The 19,510-nt window shown below is 40.8% G+C and overlaps 1 protein-coding gene across 1 annotated transcript in view; it reads left to right on the top strand.

Annotated features, from left to right (window-relative positions):
* The window catches only part of PCOLCE2 (procollagen C-endopeptidase enhancer 2), an 89,900-nt gene that overhangs the window by 54,269 nt on the left and 16,121 nt on the right, over nt 1-19,510 (top strand). Inside the window, exons 4-5 of the mRNA XM_069104691.1 lie at nt 1,695-1,819; nt 17,181-17,317. Coding sequence (XP_068960792.1) covers nt 1,695-1,819; nt 17,181-17,317 — 262 coding nt within the window. The remainder of the gene's footprint in view (nt 1-1,694; nt 1,820-17,180; nt 17,318-19,510) is intronic.

Here is a 19,510-nt window from a genome sequence, read left to right as displayed (position 1 = left end):
TAGGCTGAATGTAGTCACATGGTGGGAGGAGTTTGCTGAGGCAAAGCCCACAGAAAGCTGGTAGAGAATAGCAAGACAATTGGAGATAGTTGGGGACGGAGGAACTTAGGCAAGGAGATAAGAGAGTTTTGTGAGTAAATATTGATCTCATATTGGTTTGTGGGAAGGCTAAAGGATGGCGTGGCTCTCAGTGTTATCATGGCTTCTGAATATCTTTGGTAGTATGATGGAATCGGTTTACTGGTTTTGGGATTTGGTTTTCTGGTGTCTAAATAAATCCTTCAGCTTTATCCTCTATCTGGAGAGTTTGGCATATTTTGAGATCCAACATCATGCGATACTTATAGTCACAGTCTATCGTGATCATGGGCATTATAAATATTGCATTGGCGCTACAGCTTCTTTGTAAGCATTTTTTTGGTTCTCTGCTGTGCACTTTTTACTTTGTTCTTTTTTCCCCTCTTTCCTTCCCTCCACCCCAAGAAGGCTACATTTAAGTGTAGCTATCTATCTATACACATACACACGTACATATATATATACACACACATACATACATACATACACATATACACAAATACATACATATACTTTCACATACATATACCTAGATATCGATAAGCATACTCATACATAGACATATGTTCATATTCATCCATGTAAGACCATACTATACTTATCTGAGCTAATTTATTTAAATTTAATTTAAATTCTCTCCTTCCGTTCAGCTCCTCCCCCACCCATTTACAATTATTATCTCATTTTATCCTCAAAACAACCCTGGAAGTTAGGTGCTATTATTATCCCCATTTTGCAGATGACGAAACCACGATGGAGGTTGAGTGACTTGCCCAGGGTCACACAGCTACTAAGTGTCTGTGACCAGATTTAATATTAGGTCTTCCTGCTTCCAGGCAGAGAGCTTTATTCACTGTACCACCTACCGGTTTAGAGAAAATAATCTTTCTTTCATTTCCTTTTTTTTTATTTAATTTTTTTCCCCAGTGAACAGAGATCTGTCTTCTCTTTCCATCTTCTGAAGGAAAAGAAAAAGTAAGCCTTTTTGAAAATCTGGCTAATTCAATTCATCAGAAAATCAAATTAGTTAAAGAATACTTGAACAAGTCACTTAACCCCAATTGCCTTGCCTTCCCTCCTCAAAAAAAAAAATGGCCCATCTATAAATAAATAAGCTCCTCAAAATTCTCTTAATTGTTCAGCGTATGCTATCATCTGTTAGTGAGTGGCACGTAAGCTTGCTAATTCCTTCTTCGGCCCTGCTTTGTCCTCCTAATTAATATTGCTCTCTTCTGCTTAGCCCCCAGATGTTCTGCAGCTCTCCTTGGCCTCTTTGTGAACAAAAGGATGTGACAATTTTGATGGACTTACCCAATAAAGTCAGTCAAATAGAGTGTTGAACCAATTTTTTTAATGGCAGCCTTCTCTTGATGAACCTGAGTGATATGGCTAATCGGGACCATCAGATGGCACGGTGGACGTCAGCACTGTCAGAAGCATCCAAAGAATGATAAACATTCAGTGACTCTGACACATCAGCCTTTGCCTACATTTTATGATCTCACTGTTAGGATGTTCCTAGTTACTTAAATTACTGTCTATTTTGCTCCGACTATATAGCGTATTCTTGGGAATTTATTTAGTTCTGATCTGTTGTTGTATTTTTTTTATCATAGGGGATCAATATTGTGGAGGACGATTACAAAGACCTTCGGGTTCCTTTAAGACTCCCAACTGGCCAGATCGGGACTATCCTGCAGGAGTCACATGCTTATGGCATATTATAGCCCCAAAGAATCAGGTGAGATTCACTTTTCATAATGTAGAATTGAAGAAAAAAACTACAAAAATGAAAAATCTTTATAATATTTAAAACACTATAGAATCACAGAATTTGAAAGTTGGAAAGATTTCAGCAGCCATGTAGTCCAAACCACACATAAAGGAATGCTCACTTTATCACAAGAGTGGTCATCTGGCTTCTGTTTGAAGATCTCCAAGGATCTTCCATCTCTCAAGGCAGCTCATTCCACTTTGGGACAGTTATAATTGTTAGGAAATGGTTCCTAATACTGAACCTTAATTGACTTCTTAGAAATTCCCACACATTGTTCCAAGCTCTCCCCTCCTGGGCCAAACAGAAAAAGTGTGACCTCTCCTCTATTGAACAGCCTTCCAGAGCCTTTGGAAGGACTTTAGGGCAGCTAGGTAGGTGACGCAGGAGATAGAGCACTGTGCCTAGAGTCAGGAAGACCTGAGTTCAAATCCAGCTTCAGATCACTTCTTATTTCAGTGATTTTTTCTAACAAGAAAATGAGGGTAGTCTGGAATGAACTGTTTTTGATGAAGCCATGATGCCCCTCTGTAATCACCATTTCCCTTTCTATAGGTTTGTCAGCTATCTTTTTTAATGATCTGTTCTAGAGTTTTCCCAGGGACTGGAATCAAACTTACTCGTAGGTCTGTTGTTTCTAGACTCTGTTCTCTTCTCTCTCTTTTTTCAAATTAAGACATTTGCCCTTTTCCAGGCTTGTGGTACTTCTGTTTTTCATGAGCTTTCAATATCTCTCACAATGGCTTGGCAGGTGCAGTTGTTTGAGATATTAAGGGTGTAGTTCATCTAAGCCGGGTGATTTGAATTCATCAGGGACAGCTGGCTGCTTTTCTACTACCTCTGTCTTCTTGTTGAGTATCCATTTCCTCCCAGTCATTTTTCTTCTGCCATTTGAAGCTACAAAGCTATTCTCCACTGCACTGGAAAGTTGTATATGGATACTCAATCCAAACACTCAAATGGCTCTGTGATATTATCGATTCCGATGTTCTCTCCAACAAGGCAGAATACAACCCCCTCCGTGCCTGCCCATGTGCCCTGTCCATTTGCCATAGGAGTCTCCCTAACACTCTAAGGAGCTTCTTCACCTTCTCGACACCCAGAAAATGTATGTGCTACAGTAACTCCATTACTTTTCTTAAGAACTCTTCTGAACATTGAAAGGGCAGCTTTATGTACTAGGAAACTAAACTTACATAAGGTAGAGGGATTGTATGTGTCTCACAAGGAGGAAAGAAGAGACAAATCTAGGCTCTTTTCCCCTACCCTTTTTCAAGGGAGACTTTAATTCCAGCCAGGAAGGTAATCAAAATGGGAGGGCCAGTGGTTGGCTGCTTTGCTCTCTTCAGAGAGAGGGGGTACTGGGACAGAATCATATCTATTTGCTCCCTTAAATCTTGTTCATCTAAAGGGAGTAATTTTTTAAGATTCAAGCTAACCCCCTCATAACTATTCATTAATGAGGAAAGGAGGGACCCAAGCTTTACATCTAAGACTTGATCCCCCTTCCAAATATCAGCTCCACAATAAATGCATGTATAACATATAGCAAAGATGCCCGTTCATGGAATCTGACAGTGAAACAGAAATCAGAGAAAGTCTACTTATGAGACTCTTTGTTGAAGTTTAGTTGCTTCAGTCATGTCCAACTCTTTGTGATTCCTTTTTTTGGGTCTTCTTGGCAGAGATTCTGGAGTGGTTTGCCATTTCCTTTTCCAGCTCATTTTACAGATGAGGAAACTGAGGCAAACAGGGTTAAGTGACTTGCCCATGGTCACACAGCTAATAAGTATCTAAGGCCAGATTCCAGCTTGGTCTTCCTGATTATGGGCCTTATACTCTGTCCACTGTAGCACCGAGGCTACCCTATGAGAATATATACCAGTCAATACAAATAAAATGATCCCTACCTTTGGAAGCAAGGTGACTCAGCTCAACCAAGAGAGAGAGTTCCAGATCTTTCCCAAAGGGAAATTCCCTGAAGTCTCTAGTGTAGCAAGCTGAGAATACAAACATGAGCAAAGTTCTACAGGTTAGCTTCTTCCCAGAGTCTTTCTTTCCCTTCTTTTGATATGATGAGAGTCTGGCATCTTAGATCTTCTCTTTCAAAGTCAGAAGATCCCTGGATCCCTCTCCTCTTTTGCTCTTACTCTGTCCCACCCCTCTCATTCAGGTGTGGAGTACTGATCTCCATTAGTGAGGAGAGAATCCTATATTAATGGACTTTAGGGCTTGGATTACATTTGTAACTGGAAGGATTCACAAAAGAGGAGAGGGGCTGATTTAATTGGCTTCTATCTGCCTCCATCCCTAACATGACTCATTGCTTCCCAATCAGGATGATTTGAAGGAAAACTAGTCTCCTCCAGCTACCAATCATTCTTACCAATTGAGAGATAATCATTGCATGTGTTTGTTTCCATTTGTGTGTGTATGTATACATTTTTTGTTAAATAAGGGAAGTTAGAGGTTGGATTCCCTAAGACCTCTTTGGACTCTAACATTCAGTGATTCTGATATGATTTTTAATCTGATCATACATGAAATTGAAAGGATACTATTACCACAGACACAGCTTTCTTCTTGTCTTACTCAACCTGGCCCTGTCCAGGATAGGGCCATTAGTGATAGTCCAAAGTGAGGAGGGCACTAGAAGTCTTCCATGGCAATAAAAACCAAAGCCTGTTTGGGTCAGAGTCAGAGAGTAAAGCCATATAAAGAAAAAAAATAACAATAACCATGATAATAATACCATTCATATAGTACTTAAAGGTCTGCAAAACTCTTTACATATGTTAACTTATCTGATCCTCATAACAACCTATACCAAATTTTAATCAAAAAGGTCAAGAAGAGTCAGAGTCAAAGGGGTTTGTTCCATGCACGGCACCAAGACAATTGGCAGCTGGAAAACAGTAAGATGTGAGTGTGGAGGCATAAACCAAAGATGAAGGCTAAAGCAAGGCCCAGCAAACATGGAAAGAGAGAAGTCAGTGAAGATAGGAAGGCTGGTATCATAGGAAGAATGCTGAATTTGGAGTCAGAAGATGTGGGTTCAGATCTCACCTCTGTTACTTACTACCTTGTGATATTAGGCAAATCACTCTTAATGTTAATAAGGAAGTTGGGCTTGATCCTTAAGAGCTCTTTCCATTCTTAGCCCTGTTACTATTACTGTCAAAGTCAGAACTTGTTCAAAAAGTCTGTCATAATTTACCATGTACTCCATGAACTTAGCATATCAGCTGGCTCTTACCTAACTCTGACAGCCAGGGAGACTCCAACTCGCCTCCAAATCCTCCTGAATGGGACGCAGCGAGTTATATTAGGGATGGGGCAGAAAAAAGCCAATTCAATCAGCTTCTTTTGTTTTGTGAAATACTTCCAGTTACAAATTCAGCTTCCTATTACACAAATCTGCCATCTTTTAATATTCAAAGCAATTCTTAAGAAAAGCAACAGAAACCCAAAGCCATGAGAGATTTTTAGTTATCTAGAAGGCAGAAGAAATACCATGTTCTTCGTGTCAAAGACTGCCATTCAAAATCATTATCCTATGGGTAAATCTGAAATGATCATTTTTCTCTATTCCTTATAATAGTCATCATAACCATTAGTCTCCATTAATGTCCTGCTCCACTGCCTTATAATATACTGGATATCACCTTGGGGCTTCAAAGTATAAACTCAGGCAAATCTTGAAAAAAGGCATCTATTAAAAATGCTTCAAGTCTGAACCATTCTGCCCTTGGTCCACTGTCCAAGGATTATTCTAGCTAAGTTTAGAAAAGCTTATCACATGGGAGTTAGCCACCCAAGAATGGTATTTTTTGCCACAGCAATTCATGAAGACAGCCTATTTAGGCATACAGAAGTGGTAATCTGCACCAGACCAGAAAGTTCTTACTCTAAGAATAGAATTTGTACCCCAGCAAAAAGCTGAAATTATAACCAATAATGATAAATAATGAAGAGTGGTTAATGAAGCAACAACATCAAAAAAGAGCAAACAACATCCTTTTTTTAAAGCCAGATTGGTGAGTGAGACACCCTGAAGTGCTTTAAAAGTGTGTGTCTTTCATACACAAGATGCTGTACAAGTTCTATGCAGAAAGATTGATTGACTACTCCTTAGAGTAAAGGAGGCATAGATTTCTGACATTGATTAGTTCATTGATTATTAAAATTTATGTGTTTTCTGGGAATCTAACTATGCTTTCATATTTAACATGGAAGAAAGAGTCAAAACATTCTAGCTCCTAAATGCAGAGATAGGCCAACCTTACCTTCAAGGATCTGAAATACACATATTATTTATATGAGGACCATTTCTGTATTGTTTGGTGAATTCTTCAAAACTGATCCCTTGTCATCTTATCAGATGTACCTTGGAATTAATATTGGGAAATAGTTCCCAATATTAATTGCAATACTTTCATTAATGAACAATTCAAGACAGCATAACATTGATGTTAATCATTGGTTTTCAGGGTGTGGTCTGGAGACCCTTGAGACACTTTCAGAGGGTCCAGAAGGTCAAGACTATTTTAATAATAATACTAAGACATCCTATTTTCTAATATGATAAATATCAATAGATAACTCATAAACAAAAGCTCTTTGGGAGGATCCTCAGTAATTTTTAAGGGTCTAAAGGGGTCTCAAGATCAAAAAATTTGAGAACCAATATTGTTAATTATATGAAACAAAAACTTTCTTCATGATCCTGAAATTCAATTCAATTTTAATAACAAAATTTACTTTATTATTAATTATTATTAATTTAGTGTAGATTATATAAGGCTTTATATTTATTTTATATTTATTATTGTAGTGCTATTGTTGGACACTATAAATTTTTGTAAATTAAATTTCAAAAATAGAATTTGAGTTATTATATGAATAATCCTTTGAAATTTAATAGGTCACATTTTCACTGTTTTAGGTTTAAATATCTTAGGATACCTAGTTCCTGAGCTATTAAATTGGGCTCACATTATATTTCAGAATTCTTTTATTCTCTCTATGGCTGAATTCTACTTCCTTTTGCGTATTTATATCCAGTTTATACACTTTTATTTTTGTTAATGTGATTTTGGGCTAGGATCTTTTGAATTTTTAATCATCAGAAAAGTCTTTGAAATCTCTGGGAACTGTTCAGAAGAGAAATATATGATGGAAAAATTGAGTCTTGAATAATTTAGGAGCACTTTCTCATCCTATGAAACCTACGGGATGTTTCCTATGTTTAAAGTAGAGTTTCTCTGAAAGAAAGCCCCTTTTTCTTTTCTCTTATTTTATCCTTTCTACCACATTTCTCCCATCTCCTCCAAATAAGAATATATGGTGATTTTCAAGGTCTAAAGATAGAAGCTTAAATTTTAAGGGCCCATTATCTTTAATAGAAAACATTTTATTCGTAATTATTGAGAAGTCATTGTACACAAATAAAACCCAAACAATAATATACTCTAAGGCATTCTTATAAATTAGTCATCTGCCCTCTTCATACCCTTCTTCCCCTCAGTCACACCCAGGGGTGAGGAATCAGAGCAGCCTGACTGCCTTTTGGTATAGGACCCAGGGGTGGGGAACCTATGGGGCCTTGAGGCCACATGTGGCCTTTTGACCGAGTTCAAGTTTTATAGAATAAATTCTTTTATTAGGGGGATTTACTCTGTGAAGTTTGGATTCAGTCAAAGGACTACACTTGAAGACCTAGAGGGCCACATGTGGCCTTGAGGCCACAGGTTCCCCATCTTTGGTAGGTCATTAACAGGGCATCTAGGTGGCACAGTGGATGGAGTGCCAGGTCTGGAGTCAGGAGTCAGGAAGACCCAAGTTCAAATCCATCCTCAGACACTTACTAGCTGTGTGACCCTGGGCAAGTCACTTAACTCTGTCTGCCTCAGTTTCCTCATCTGTAAAATGAGCTGGAGAAAGAAATGACAAACCACTCTAGTATGTCTTCCAAGAAAACCCCAAATAGAGTCACAAAGAATGAAGGACAACAACGACATTAACAGGAAGATATGCTGAGCAAAGAGCTGAGGTCGGGGAATTCTGTGGCCTTTGGTATTCTAAGTCCCAGTTTCTTCATCTGTCAGATGTATATACTAATGCTTTACACCAGAGATCTCAAACAGGCATGAGGCCTGCAACAGTCCTGGGTGGGCCAAAACAGATAAATGTAATTGGACATAAAATGTAGATAATGCTTCTACGTGGCTTTCTAAGCCGACATGCAGCCTGCAGCGATCCTTCCATAAAGTTTAGGGGTCCCTGGGTCTATCTGAGTTTGACGCCACTGCTTTAAGCCACCCACTTCTTGGTTAGTGAGGAAAGCATTTTGTAAACCATAAAGCCCATATGAATGGGAGTTATTTTCATAACACGGAAGCATCCTTTTTTTATTCTTTTTTTGTCAGTTTCAGGAAATACATATGCTCTTCCCCACTCCTTTCTTGTGAGTTGCCAAACTGGGGACGAATGCTCCATCCATCACACATGAGCACATTCCAGTTTTCCAAGTAGGTCAATCAACATTTATTTAGCCCTTACTGTGTACCAGGAGCTATGCTAAGCTCTACTGATACAAAGCAAGGAAAAACACAGTCCCTGCGCTCACATTCTAACAGGGCAGACAACATGCAAATAATTGTGTGCATACTGGATATATATAGGGTAAATGGAAAGTAATCTCAAGAGGAGAGGCCCAGAGGGATGGAGAAAAGAAGGAAAAGAAGTGGGGAGACCAAGAAAGACCTCCTGAAGAAAATATGATGTGAGATGAATCTTAATTTTATTTTTTTTGGAGGGGGGAGACAAGGCAATTGGGGTTAAGTGACTTGCACAGGTAGTATGTCAAGTGTCTGAGGCTGGATTTGAACTCAGGTCCTCCTAACTCCAGGGCCAGTGCTCTATTCACTGCACCAACTAGCTGCCCCTTGAATCTTGAAGGAATCATGGTGAAAGGGTTCTAATGAGATCAGAGAGGGATTTTCAATAGGGGAGTGAGAGTGTGTAAATGGAGCCTTCACAAGGAATTTGAGTAGGAGAGTTAAATATTCAGAGGGAGAGTGGTTGCCTCGGCTGGATGAGTAGGATTGGTGTGAGAGAGGGAAAACCACACTGGATGTGCCCTGTTAAGTCAAAGTATGGTGTAGAATAGTGAAAATAGTGGCAGGAGTCTTATGGGGCTTACTGTGAAGCTGCTTCCCCTCTGGAAGTATTGCACAGTAAAAAGGAGCCGCCATCTTTGATCTGGTTGCTAATACTTCTCCCCAATCTCATACTATATACAATATGGAATGAGCTATAAGATCAAGCTATGCCTAGCATAGCACTTTTAAAAAGTTTATTATTTTTATTTCTTCAAGTAACAATTTTTTTTTATTAATCTGACCCTCCCATTGTCTCTTCAATTGAGCAAATTTTTAAAAAAGCACCCCATCCCCCCAAAAACACTCAATACATTGCTGCATTGTTGGGATAACAAATTCCTTTATCAGCCATGTCTGAAATCGTATGTCTCTTTCTGCATAATAAGTTTATCGCCTTTTCATCAGGAGGTAAGTGTACTGTTTCATCATCATTCTTTCAGACTTGTGGTTTATCACCGCATTGATGAATTGTAATATCTTTCAAAGTGGTTTTTCTCAGGAATGTTCCTATCACTGTCCAGATTTTTCTTCTGTTCTCCGCTCTGCATCAGTTCATAGGGATCTTCCCAGAGTCCTCTGAGGTTGCTCATTCCATCGCTTTCTCAGCACAATAATATCCCATTATATTCAAACCACGACCAGTACAGCATTTCTGATTCCTGGGCTCCTGAATTCTCCTACTTTCTGTTTGGAAGGAGAGTGCCTCAGGAAAGGTAAACTTGGGCATTGGACATCATAGCACTCACTTTGTCCAAGATGCTGTCCTCAACACTTTAAAGGATGAAATATTGGATGAGATATAATCCTTGCCCTCCAGGGCCTTTGCAATTTATGCCTCCCACCCCAAACACACACACTGTATTTTTTCAGGTACAGCTTCTTCTTTCTGCCCTTCTCTGCGTTCCTTCCACTTCATTTATTTATGAAGAAACTTGGTCTCTTACAACCTCCCAGTGATTCCTAGCATTCAAGTGAGCCTGGATTCCCAATCCATCACGTTCCTTCTTTGTCCTTGAAACTGACCCATGGGTCAGTCTCCCTTTTCTTATAACCTGATATCGAGCAGTCTGTATACCAATGTCCTTATAGCCCATAGTGGTTACATATAAGCTTAAGTGAGAAGATACTCTAACTGAACCCCAAACTGAGTGCCTTCCACATCACAAATACCAATTCCACTTGGATTAAATGAGACCGTATTTACAAAATGCTTAATACAGTGCCTAGCACATGGTAGGTTCTATAGAAATGCTCATCTCCTCTGTCTTCCCTTCTCTAGAGGATTTCTTGAGAGTAACATCTATAGACTGGCCTTGGTCATTTCTACCTCAGCTTAGCCCTTCTCTGCCTTATAATAAAAAGCACTTCCCGATCCCAATCCTTCCTTTGCCACAGTTTTGTTTCACACCGTATTATTTACCAATCCATTCTCCAATCCCATCCTATCCTCAGATACACTCCCTTTTACTGGGACTGTTATGCATGGGTTCACTGACAGCAGAACTATGGAATATGAATTCAGACAAACACAGGTAGGGACAGCATCTGTCTCTAAGAATAGACCATACATTTCAGAACTCTGAGCATGTAAATGTAGCCAAAAGCTATAATAGCAGCATGCCTGGTTCCCATGCAGTTAGACCTCTCCTGGTCTAACGCTGATGCCTATTGCCTGGTCTTCCTTGGTAGAAATCCTACATTTGTCTCCCTCGATTTCGGCTGGATAATCCCCTTAATACAATGCAACTTCACTCTGTGAGTCCCATTAGTAGCCTCCAAGCTATCCTGCCTTAGAAAAGTCAATGCTTCCCCAGTCTGTCCACAAAATCTTACATGCTTCCAGCCCTCCTTTCTGGATATGCCCCAATGGAGAGTATGACATCCTTGAGTCTAGCACGTCTGTTCCGTTCCTCACCCACTTGCCACACTGACATTAACACTAAGGAAGAGAGCTTTTGTCCTCGCTGAGTAACTCCTCATTGAAACAACCAGCCTCCAGGCTTAGATAGCCACTAGCAAAAGAGAAAAGTAGTAAAGTGGTGGCTAGGCTTTAGTTAGGAGTTCTCTCACCTCCCCAAGCCCCCAATCTTCTGGTTTAGAATACCAGAGATATTTTTCTCACCAAATGAAAAAGAGTACATTAGGTCCCTAGTTCAAATCACTCCTAACAAACTATGCCTTAGACTGCACTCCTACAAAATCTCTAGTGACCAAGATCAGCTGGACTACTAACATCTGGTAGTGTAGTAGACAAGAGTGCCAGGTCTGGAGTCAGAAAGACTCATCTTCCTGAGTTTAAATCTGGCTTCAGATACTTAGTAGCTGTGTGACCCTGGGCAAGTCATTTAACCTGTTTGCCTCAGTTTCCTCATCTGTAAAATGAGATGGAGAAGGAAATTAAAAACTACTCCAGTATCTTTGCCAAGAAAACTCCAAATGGGGTCATGGAGAGTCCGACACAACTGAAAATGACTGAACAAAAGCCCAACAATGGATGACACCATTGATGATAGAAGAGAGCCCCCTGCTGGATAATCTAAGATATGACAGACCTCTGAAGATAGATTTGAGGCAAAAATGGCCACCAGATAGATTGGGTCCCTTAGACATTCAAGGTTCAGTTATGAGTGACAGCAACAAGAAGTCACATTTCCATAGCACTTTATGGTTTATGAAACGCTTTCTTCGTGACCACCTTGTGTAGGTGGTAGTACAGATATTATCTCCATTTTCCAGATTGGGAAACAGAGGTTAAGAGGGAGGGAGTGACTTTCTCCAGGTCACAAGCTGGTAACTGTCAGAGCTAGGGTACAAGTTCATTTCTCTCCGACTCTTAGTCCAACATTCTTTCCCACCAGACCACAACTAACTACTTCAATCCATTCCAAACAGTGAGTCATGACTTAAGCTTGGAAGAAGGCCACCCTAATGGACCAATCTGTCAAGCAGCTTATAGATTTGATTTAAGTATGAACTTTCAAGAGGGGAAATGAACACATCCCTGCCCACTCTGATTAGATAGTTATCTCACTATGGATAATGAGTTTTAGATGTCTCCCAGGAACTGTCATGGCACCTTTGTTCCACCCTTTTCCCCAGCTGAGTCTTACTCAGACCCTCATAGATGAACTGTAGAGACCAATTCAATGAGAAGGCATCTGGTCCCACAAAATCCCTTCAGAATAGGTCAGCAGGCTGGGGTACTTGTGCTATGGGCAAGCAGGCAATGACCAGAGCATCTATCCTCCTTGGGAATAGGAAAAAAAAAACACAAGGGGTGGGGGCGAGTGGTGCAAATAGGTCACATCATGACGAGATCACTTCTCACCAGGCTTAGCTGACTTGGACTTTTTTTCTTCCTAGTGAAACTCAGGTGTTTTGGTCAAATCCTTTGGATGCTATCATTGTTGGACTCCAATGAGACTTTTAACTTTTCATTGGCCTGACTTTGAATTGGGAGGAATCAACTTTGTATCTCTCCCATAATGATTGTTAACTATCAATTGATGACTCCTCTCTCCAGGCATGTTGCTCAATACTATATAACCAAGGAACTGGCACAGAGTAGATAGTTAATAAATGCTTGCTTGCTTGATTGTATAGATAATTATTGGGAAACTCTCCCCCAGCACCTTACCAGCTTCTTCTTGTTCCCAGTGGTGCTAGGGTACAGTAGTTGGTCCAAGATGATCATCTTTTGGTCTGTATGTTTACAATCCAAGCAGATTCTGATCTCTATTCTCTACCATCAAACAAACCAGAAAAATTCTAATATGTGCATCACTAGAGAACCTCATTTAAAATACTGGTATTGGGAGCCAACTCCATTATTTGGTAAACTAGGCAGACTATGGGACAGATGAGGATGAGCACACATGGGAGCTCATCAAAACCTCTATGTATGTACATGTCTTCTTGCACACGCCTTCTATCTCCAGCATGAAAACAAAAGCTGACATTGATATAACACAAAGTTTGCACAGGTCTCACATGTGATCCTCATGATAGCCCCGTGAAGTCAATATTATATGTAATTGTTACTGTTGTTCCCATCTTATAGATGAAGAAACTGAAACCGAAGACTGGTTAAATGGCTTTGTTGATAATCACCCTTTTAGTAAATATTGGGGAAGGGAACATGCATTTATTAAACCCTTGTTCTATTTCAGGCACTTAAATATTTTCTCATTTGCTCCTCACAACAATCTTGTGAGGTATGTGCTACTGTGATCTTCATTTTACAGTTATGGAAACTGAGGCAGACTGTTTAAGCGATTTGCCCTGGATCACTCAGCTAGTACCTGCATTGAGATCTGAATTCAGGTCTTCCTGACATCAAGCCCAGTACTCTAACCACTGCACCACTGCCTCAGACACCTTACTCCCTTCCCTGCTGCCCGAGTGCTCAGTCTTTGTTGTTCCTCTTAGTAACACCCCATCTCCCAATTCCAGGCATTTTCTTTTTTTTTTTTTTAAAGCAATCAGGGTTAAGTAACTTGCTCAAGGTTACACGGCCAGTTATTTCTGGGTGTGGTGCTGAGTATCTGAGCCCAGATTTGATCCAGGTCATCCCGACACTGGAGCCCGTGCTCTTACTCTCTGAGCCACCTGGCCGCCCCTAAGCAATCGGGGTTAAGTAACTTGCTCAAGGTTACACGGCCAGGTGTTTCTGGGTGGGTGCTAAGTGTCTGAGCCCGAGATTCGATCTCCAGGTCTTCTCAACACTGGAGCCGGTGCTCTTACTCGCTGTGCTACCTGGCCGCCCCAATTCCAGGCATTTTCACTGACTGTTCCCCATGCCTGGAACTGTCTCCTATTCATCTTTTCCTCCTGGCTTCCTTCAAACCTCAGTTCACAGCCCACCTTCTACAAGAAGCCATTCTGTTCCCATTAACCTTAGTGCCTTCAGGCTCAGCGCTTCGTCACCCAGCTGCCTCCGAGGCTGCTGACTGCAGGCTTCGGATTCATGTCTCTCCTCATCCCAAACCCTGTACTCTTTCCGCCGGACCTTGGTGACTTGTGGCTGGAGCATCCCAAGAGCCCCAGCCCTGAGTCCTGGGCAATAGTATCTGACGTCATTGCCAGACAGCACAGCTGTGGAGGATTAACAAAGGCACAGATGGCAGGGAGCTGTACCTGCAGGTAAGAACAGCCCTCAGGACACCAAGTTTGGTGAATATACAGCCAGACCCTGGCTCTGAGGGCTCCAGAACGGATCCCCGTATAACTTATCTGTGTGTGTCCTATTCCTTGAATTGTCTTGGTCAGAAAACCTGCATTAGTCTTCTCTTCTCTTCTCTTGGAGGTATTTTCTTGGTATGATTCAGTCCTTAGTGATATCCCACCTCAGTGTGAGCTGTTGGCATTATCCAAGCCCCCCTCAAGGTACCTGACAAGACTGCGGTCCCCCCCTTCTGACTCACAACAGGCAATACGTAGTAAGGGAAGGCACAATGTGCCTTCTGTAGGCACACTTCAAAAAAGTGCATGTTTCTTTAGCCCTAATCTATGTAAGTGGAGTCAATACAATCTTTAAAATAAAGACAATTTTTCTTCTGGACTAATATTCACATAACTTTTTTTTTCCATTTGCGGATTTGAACCATGACAGGTGTAACCTCAGAGGCAGTATAACATAGTGGATAGAGAGAACACTAGACTTGAAGTCTGGAAGACTTGGGTTCAAATCCTGCCTCAGGCACCAGATGTGGACGAATTATTTAACTTCTCTGATTCTCTGTTTCCTCATATGTAAAATGGGGATCATCATGGTGCTTATCTCACCTCAAAGAGCTATATAACGAGAGCTAACTGTAGTCAGGAAGTCTTAATTCAAACCCTGCCTCAGACACTGACTGTGGGACCCTGGGCAAGTCACTTAAATTCTACCTGACTCAATCTCTTTTATCAGTAAAATGAAGGCAATGACAGCACTTACTTTCCAAGGTTATTGTGACTATCAAATGAGATAATATTTCTAAACCATAGGGCAGACCTTAAAGTGCTTTGTAAATGTTATCACCATCATTCTCATCATGCTGATTGAATTTCGAGTCAGGATCTCCAATCACTATCTGTTCTTCCCCAGTGAAGCAAATCCTCACAGTCAATCTTCTCCTGAAAATAACCTTGCAGTCCCCTCCTTCCCTCACGCAAGCTTCTTAGGATCTTGTCCTTAAAGAAAGTCTACTCACCTGGGGCTCCGCAGCTCATGATCGTCAAGCAGAGGTGGAGGAGGAATGTTGTGCAGGAGGTCCCAACTCATATATCCATTAGACTAGATGACCTCTGAGGTCAATTCAACTTACTTCTGTACATGCTTCCTGAGGACTTAAGTATAGGGGGGCCATTTATCTCATTGCTTCTGACCACACTTTATCCCGAACCGAATCCTGGCTTGGCTTCCTTGTGCTAGAAACTGACTTAATATTCTCTTTGAATCTCCCACCATGGTTTTGAGCACTTATAACACTCCTCTCTCTCACACTTCCACCATTTCTCAGAACTTCAACATCCTGGTTTTTCTTTTTTGCCACAGACTCATTTCAATGACTATCCTGGCCATAGTGGGGAAAGACTGAATAGAGTAGACTGGCTAGCCTTTATACCTTGCTTCTGATCGCCCTCTATTGTCCTACTGGCTTCCTGACTTCTCTCTTGTAGTACTGGGTACCCCTGGGTTATGATGGAGTAGACTTATTCATTGTCTCTACAAAAGTCAGAACATGGACCAATGAGTGTAGGTTAGATAAAAGCAGGGCTCAGCTATGGTTTAAGAAGAACTTTGTAATGATTACAGTTATTGAAAAAATGGATCAGATTCCCTTGTTAGTAGTGCCCTCCCTTGTCATTGGAAGAGATCAAAGGATGGGATGAAACCTTTCACAAAGGTTTCAACAATTCAAAAAACACTTAAGTGTTTGCGATGTCAAAAGCACCATGTGAGGATGCTGGGAATTCAAAGATGAATATCAGCACAGTCTCTTCCTTCGAATTTAATCAAGTCTAATAGAGGGTGTTCCTGAATCAGGCAGCAGCACTGGATTTAACCTCTAAAGTCCTTTTTAGCTCTGTGATCCTATAATTGTCCATTTCAGTCCATCCAGAAGCATTTACTATGAGCCAGGCACTGTGTTAAGCATCGAGGATACAAAAAAAGTCAAAAAATGATCCCCACCCTTCAGAAACTCATAGTCTAACAGGGGACAGAAATGCAATTATGTACATGCAGGATATATCCATGAAAAACTGAAAATAATCTCAGAGAGAAGATACTAAGACTAAGGAGAATGACTTCTTGCCTAAGGCGGGATTTTAGTGAGACCTGAAGGAAGTCGGGTAAGCTAAGAGAAGATGGAGAGGACAGAGCAGCAAGTATGGAAGACCTCCTGTGAAGTTGGCATCAGGTGAAAGAAGCAACAAGGAGGCCAGTGTAGCTGGATCACAGAATACTGGGTTGTCTGGGTGGAGGGAAGGAGAAAGGGTAAAAATACACAAAAGGCAGAAGGGAGGCAGGGTCTGAAAATAAATTTCAATTCTGGGCTTCCAATTAAAAAAAATTTTTAATGGTCTCTGTTATCTGTTAATTGCGAAATAAAAATATAGCTAATGTCAAGGAAAAGACACCATTTATATTTCTCCCTGCCCCATCATGCTTACAATGCACGCAAATGACATTGGACGATATTTTTATGTGTATATCATACATCATGTGTATGTGTATATCATACATCACACATAAAAGGAAGGTTTTTCAGAGGAAAAGGAAGGTGAAACAATTTCATTTGTTCACTAGAATGACATTATTCAGTGCTTTTACCACACTGTGAACTAAATAAGACACATGAGCCTAATGCCACACTGAGAAGGCAATGAACACCTGTAGTCTGTGTTAACTGCAGTTAGAGTGACCTTCGGCAATGATTAAACATTTAAGAGAATGAATACAATAAAGTTGCTATTCAAATCAAAGAGTTCATGAAATCTAAACAGGCATGACTGAAGGGGAAAAGATCTAAGGAGGAAGAAAAGGAATTTTTAAAAAAATGTATTTCGGAGGAGTCTCTGAGTCTAGAGATGGGGAGAGGGTGAAATGCAGGTTTATTGGAAGCAGACAACAGCCTTCATATCTATTAACTCTCTCTAATGCTGTGCTTTATCTGCAGGTGATAGAGGTCAAGTTTGAGAAGTTTGATGTGGAACAAGATAACTACTGCAGATACGACTATGTGGCCATATTCAATGGGGGAGAAATCAATGACGCTAAAAGAATTGGAAAATATTGTGGAGATAGACCACCTGCGTAAGTCTGTTGTTTATTTTACTGGCTTCTACATGAATTGAAACAAATTTCTTTTTAGTTTGTCCAAACATATTTAAATTTGCATTAGGTATTTTTTTTAAGTATTTGCCAGCTTATAATAGTTGGTTCAGTGGATAGAGTGCTGGGCTTGGAATCAGGAAGACCTGCGTTCAAATCTGGCCCCAGACACTTAAGTAGCTGTATGACCACAGGCAAAAGGCACTTAACCTCTGTTTGCTTTGATATGCTGGAGAAGGAAATGGCAAGCCCAGAAAACCTCATGGAACATGGTCCATGGGTCACAAAGAGTCAGACACACGCAGTAGCAACAATGATTCTCCCCTTATTCTTTGAGATCCATGCCAAAGCTATGCTATAGAAACTTAAAAAAAAAAATTCTAAAAGAATTCTAAGCAGAAAAACTTAAATTATAATATTACAATGTTTGAAAAACTGACAATGGGCAACCGACCACTCCAGGGCCTAGTCCTCAGTGCATGCTTCCCCATTGTGGGGTCCCCTTGTTACGTCAGTACATATATTGAAATGTGCATATATATGTGCATATAGAGTCATATAAATATATGTATACATACACATATCTGTATATAAATATATAACAGTACACAAATACATATGTGCACATGCACACGCCTAGATTAGGACTGTATAGACATTTGACTCAGCTCATCTCCCCTTCCTTTACAGCAGCTCCCCGTCACCCTCCTGAAAAGGTCTGTTGACCATGACAGAAACAGAATAGAGGGGTGTTAGCCTGAGTCAGTCTGGGTTCTTGCAGAGAATCCAAATTTCCCATATTTTCAGAAAGTGTTTTTGTTGTATTGTTGTTAATTTGTGGGTTTTTCTTGTTTTTTGTTTTTCCCTAGGGGAGGGGAGAAGAGGGGAGGGAGCCATCTAAATGCTGGAGTCAATTAAACCGGCTGGGCTTTGTTCCACTCTGGCCATGAAGATGATTCAGAGCCCCACATTGGACATTTTTCAGCCCGAAGTGTCACACTGTTGTGCTGAACCTGAAGGCCTAACCCTGAGTTTTAATGACTTTCAATTCCGTCATTGTAATCAGATAGAGCCTGGGCAAATGGTGGCTACTAGATAATCTTTACTGAATAGATCAGATTCCTTTAGCTGATTCTTCATGAATGGTACTACTGAAGGATTTCAGCATATTTGAAAATAGGGGGTGACTCTAAGGGGTTTAGCTCTTGCTCTGAAGTCTTGTTTGCAGATCTAATTTGCCATGGAAGTCTTCCTTTTATCAATAATTCAAAGGGAAATCAGCCTTAATTAGATGAACATCTGTGAGCCCTTACAGAGGGAGTTCTTGTACTGGCACAGGCTAGACTTGATGGCTTTATTTTTTTTTTGGTCTTTTTGGAGGGGGGAAGGCAGGGCAATCAGGGTTAAGTGACTTGTCCAAAGTCACACAGCTAGTCAGTGTTGTGTCTGAGATCGATTTGAACTCAGGTCCTCCTGACTCCAGGGCCAGTTCTCTATTCACTGCACCACCTAGCTGCCCCTACTTGATGACTTCTAAGGGCCTTTCCAAGGCCGAATCTAGAGTTCTCCGTATCCTTCTATATAGGGTAAGTTTAAATTTGGAGCCCTCGATTTAATAATAATAATAATAATTCACATTTACATAGCACCCTAAGGTTTGCAAAGTGCATCTCATCTTCTACTCACTACAATCCTAGGAGGTAGGTGCCAGTGAGATCTCCACTTTACAGAGGAGGAAACTAAACCTAGGAGAGGTTAAGAGACTTGCTCAGGGTGCCACAGCTGGTGAGTGTCCAGGGCAGGATTCTAACATGGGCCTTCCCGAGCCCAAGTCCAGCATTCCCTTTGTGTCAGCTAGCTGCCTCTGTTTAAAGCAGAGAAGTGGCACAGTGGTCAGGAAGACCCAAGTTCAAATCCAACCTCTGATACCTACAAGCTGTGTAATCCTGGGCCTCTGTGCACCTCAGTTTCCCCAAATGTATAATGGGGATAATAATCAGAATGATACGTCTCTTGGGCTTTCCTACTGAGTATTTCTGAGTACTTCTTAATTCTCCCTCCATTCAGACTATAGACCTCAGACTTATGGAGGTCCAAACCAGAGGGTAGCATTTTTCTCCACTGACTATTTCTGCTCAATAGCAAAGCTTCCACAACAGCAAAGGGCCAGCAATG

Source organism: Petaurus breviceps, unplaced genomic scaffold (assembly GCF_028583685.1).
Source record: "Petaurus breviceps papuanus isolate PSGF00001 unplaced genomic scaffold, PetGlider_PUasm1.0 688, whole genome shotgun sequence".
Taxonomy (NCBI): domain Eukaryota; kingdom Metazoa; phylum Chordata; class Mammalia; order Diprotodontia; family Petauridae; genus Petaurus; species Petaurus breviceps.
The sequence above is the reverse complement of the archived record's forward strand: the minus strand, read 5'-3'. Positions and strand labels throughout refer to the sequence as shown.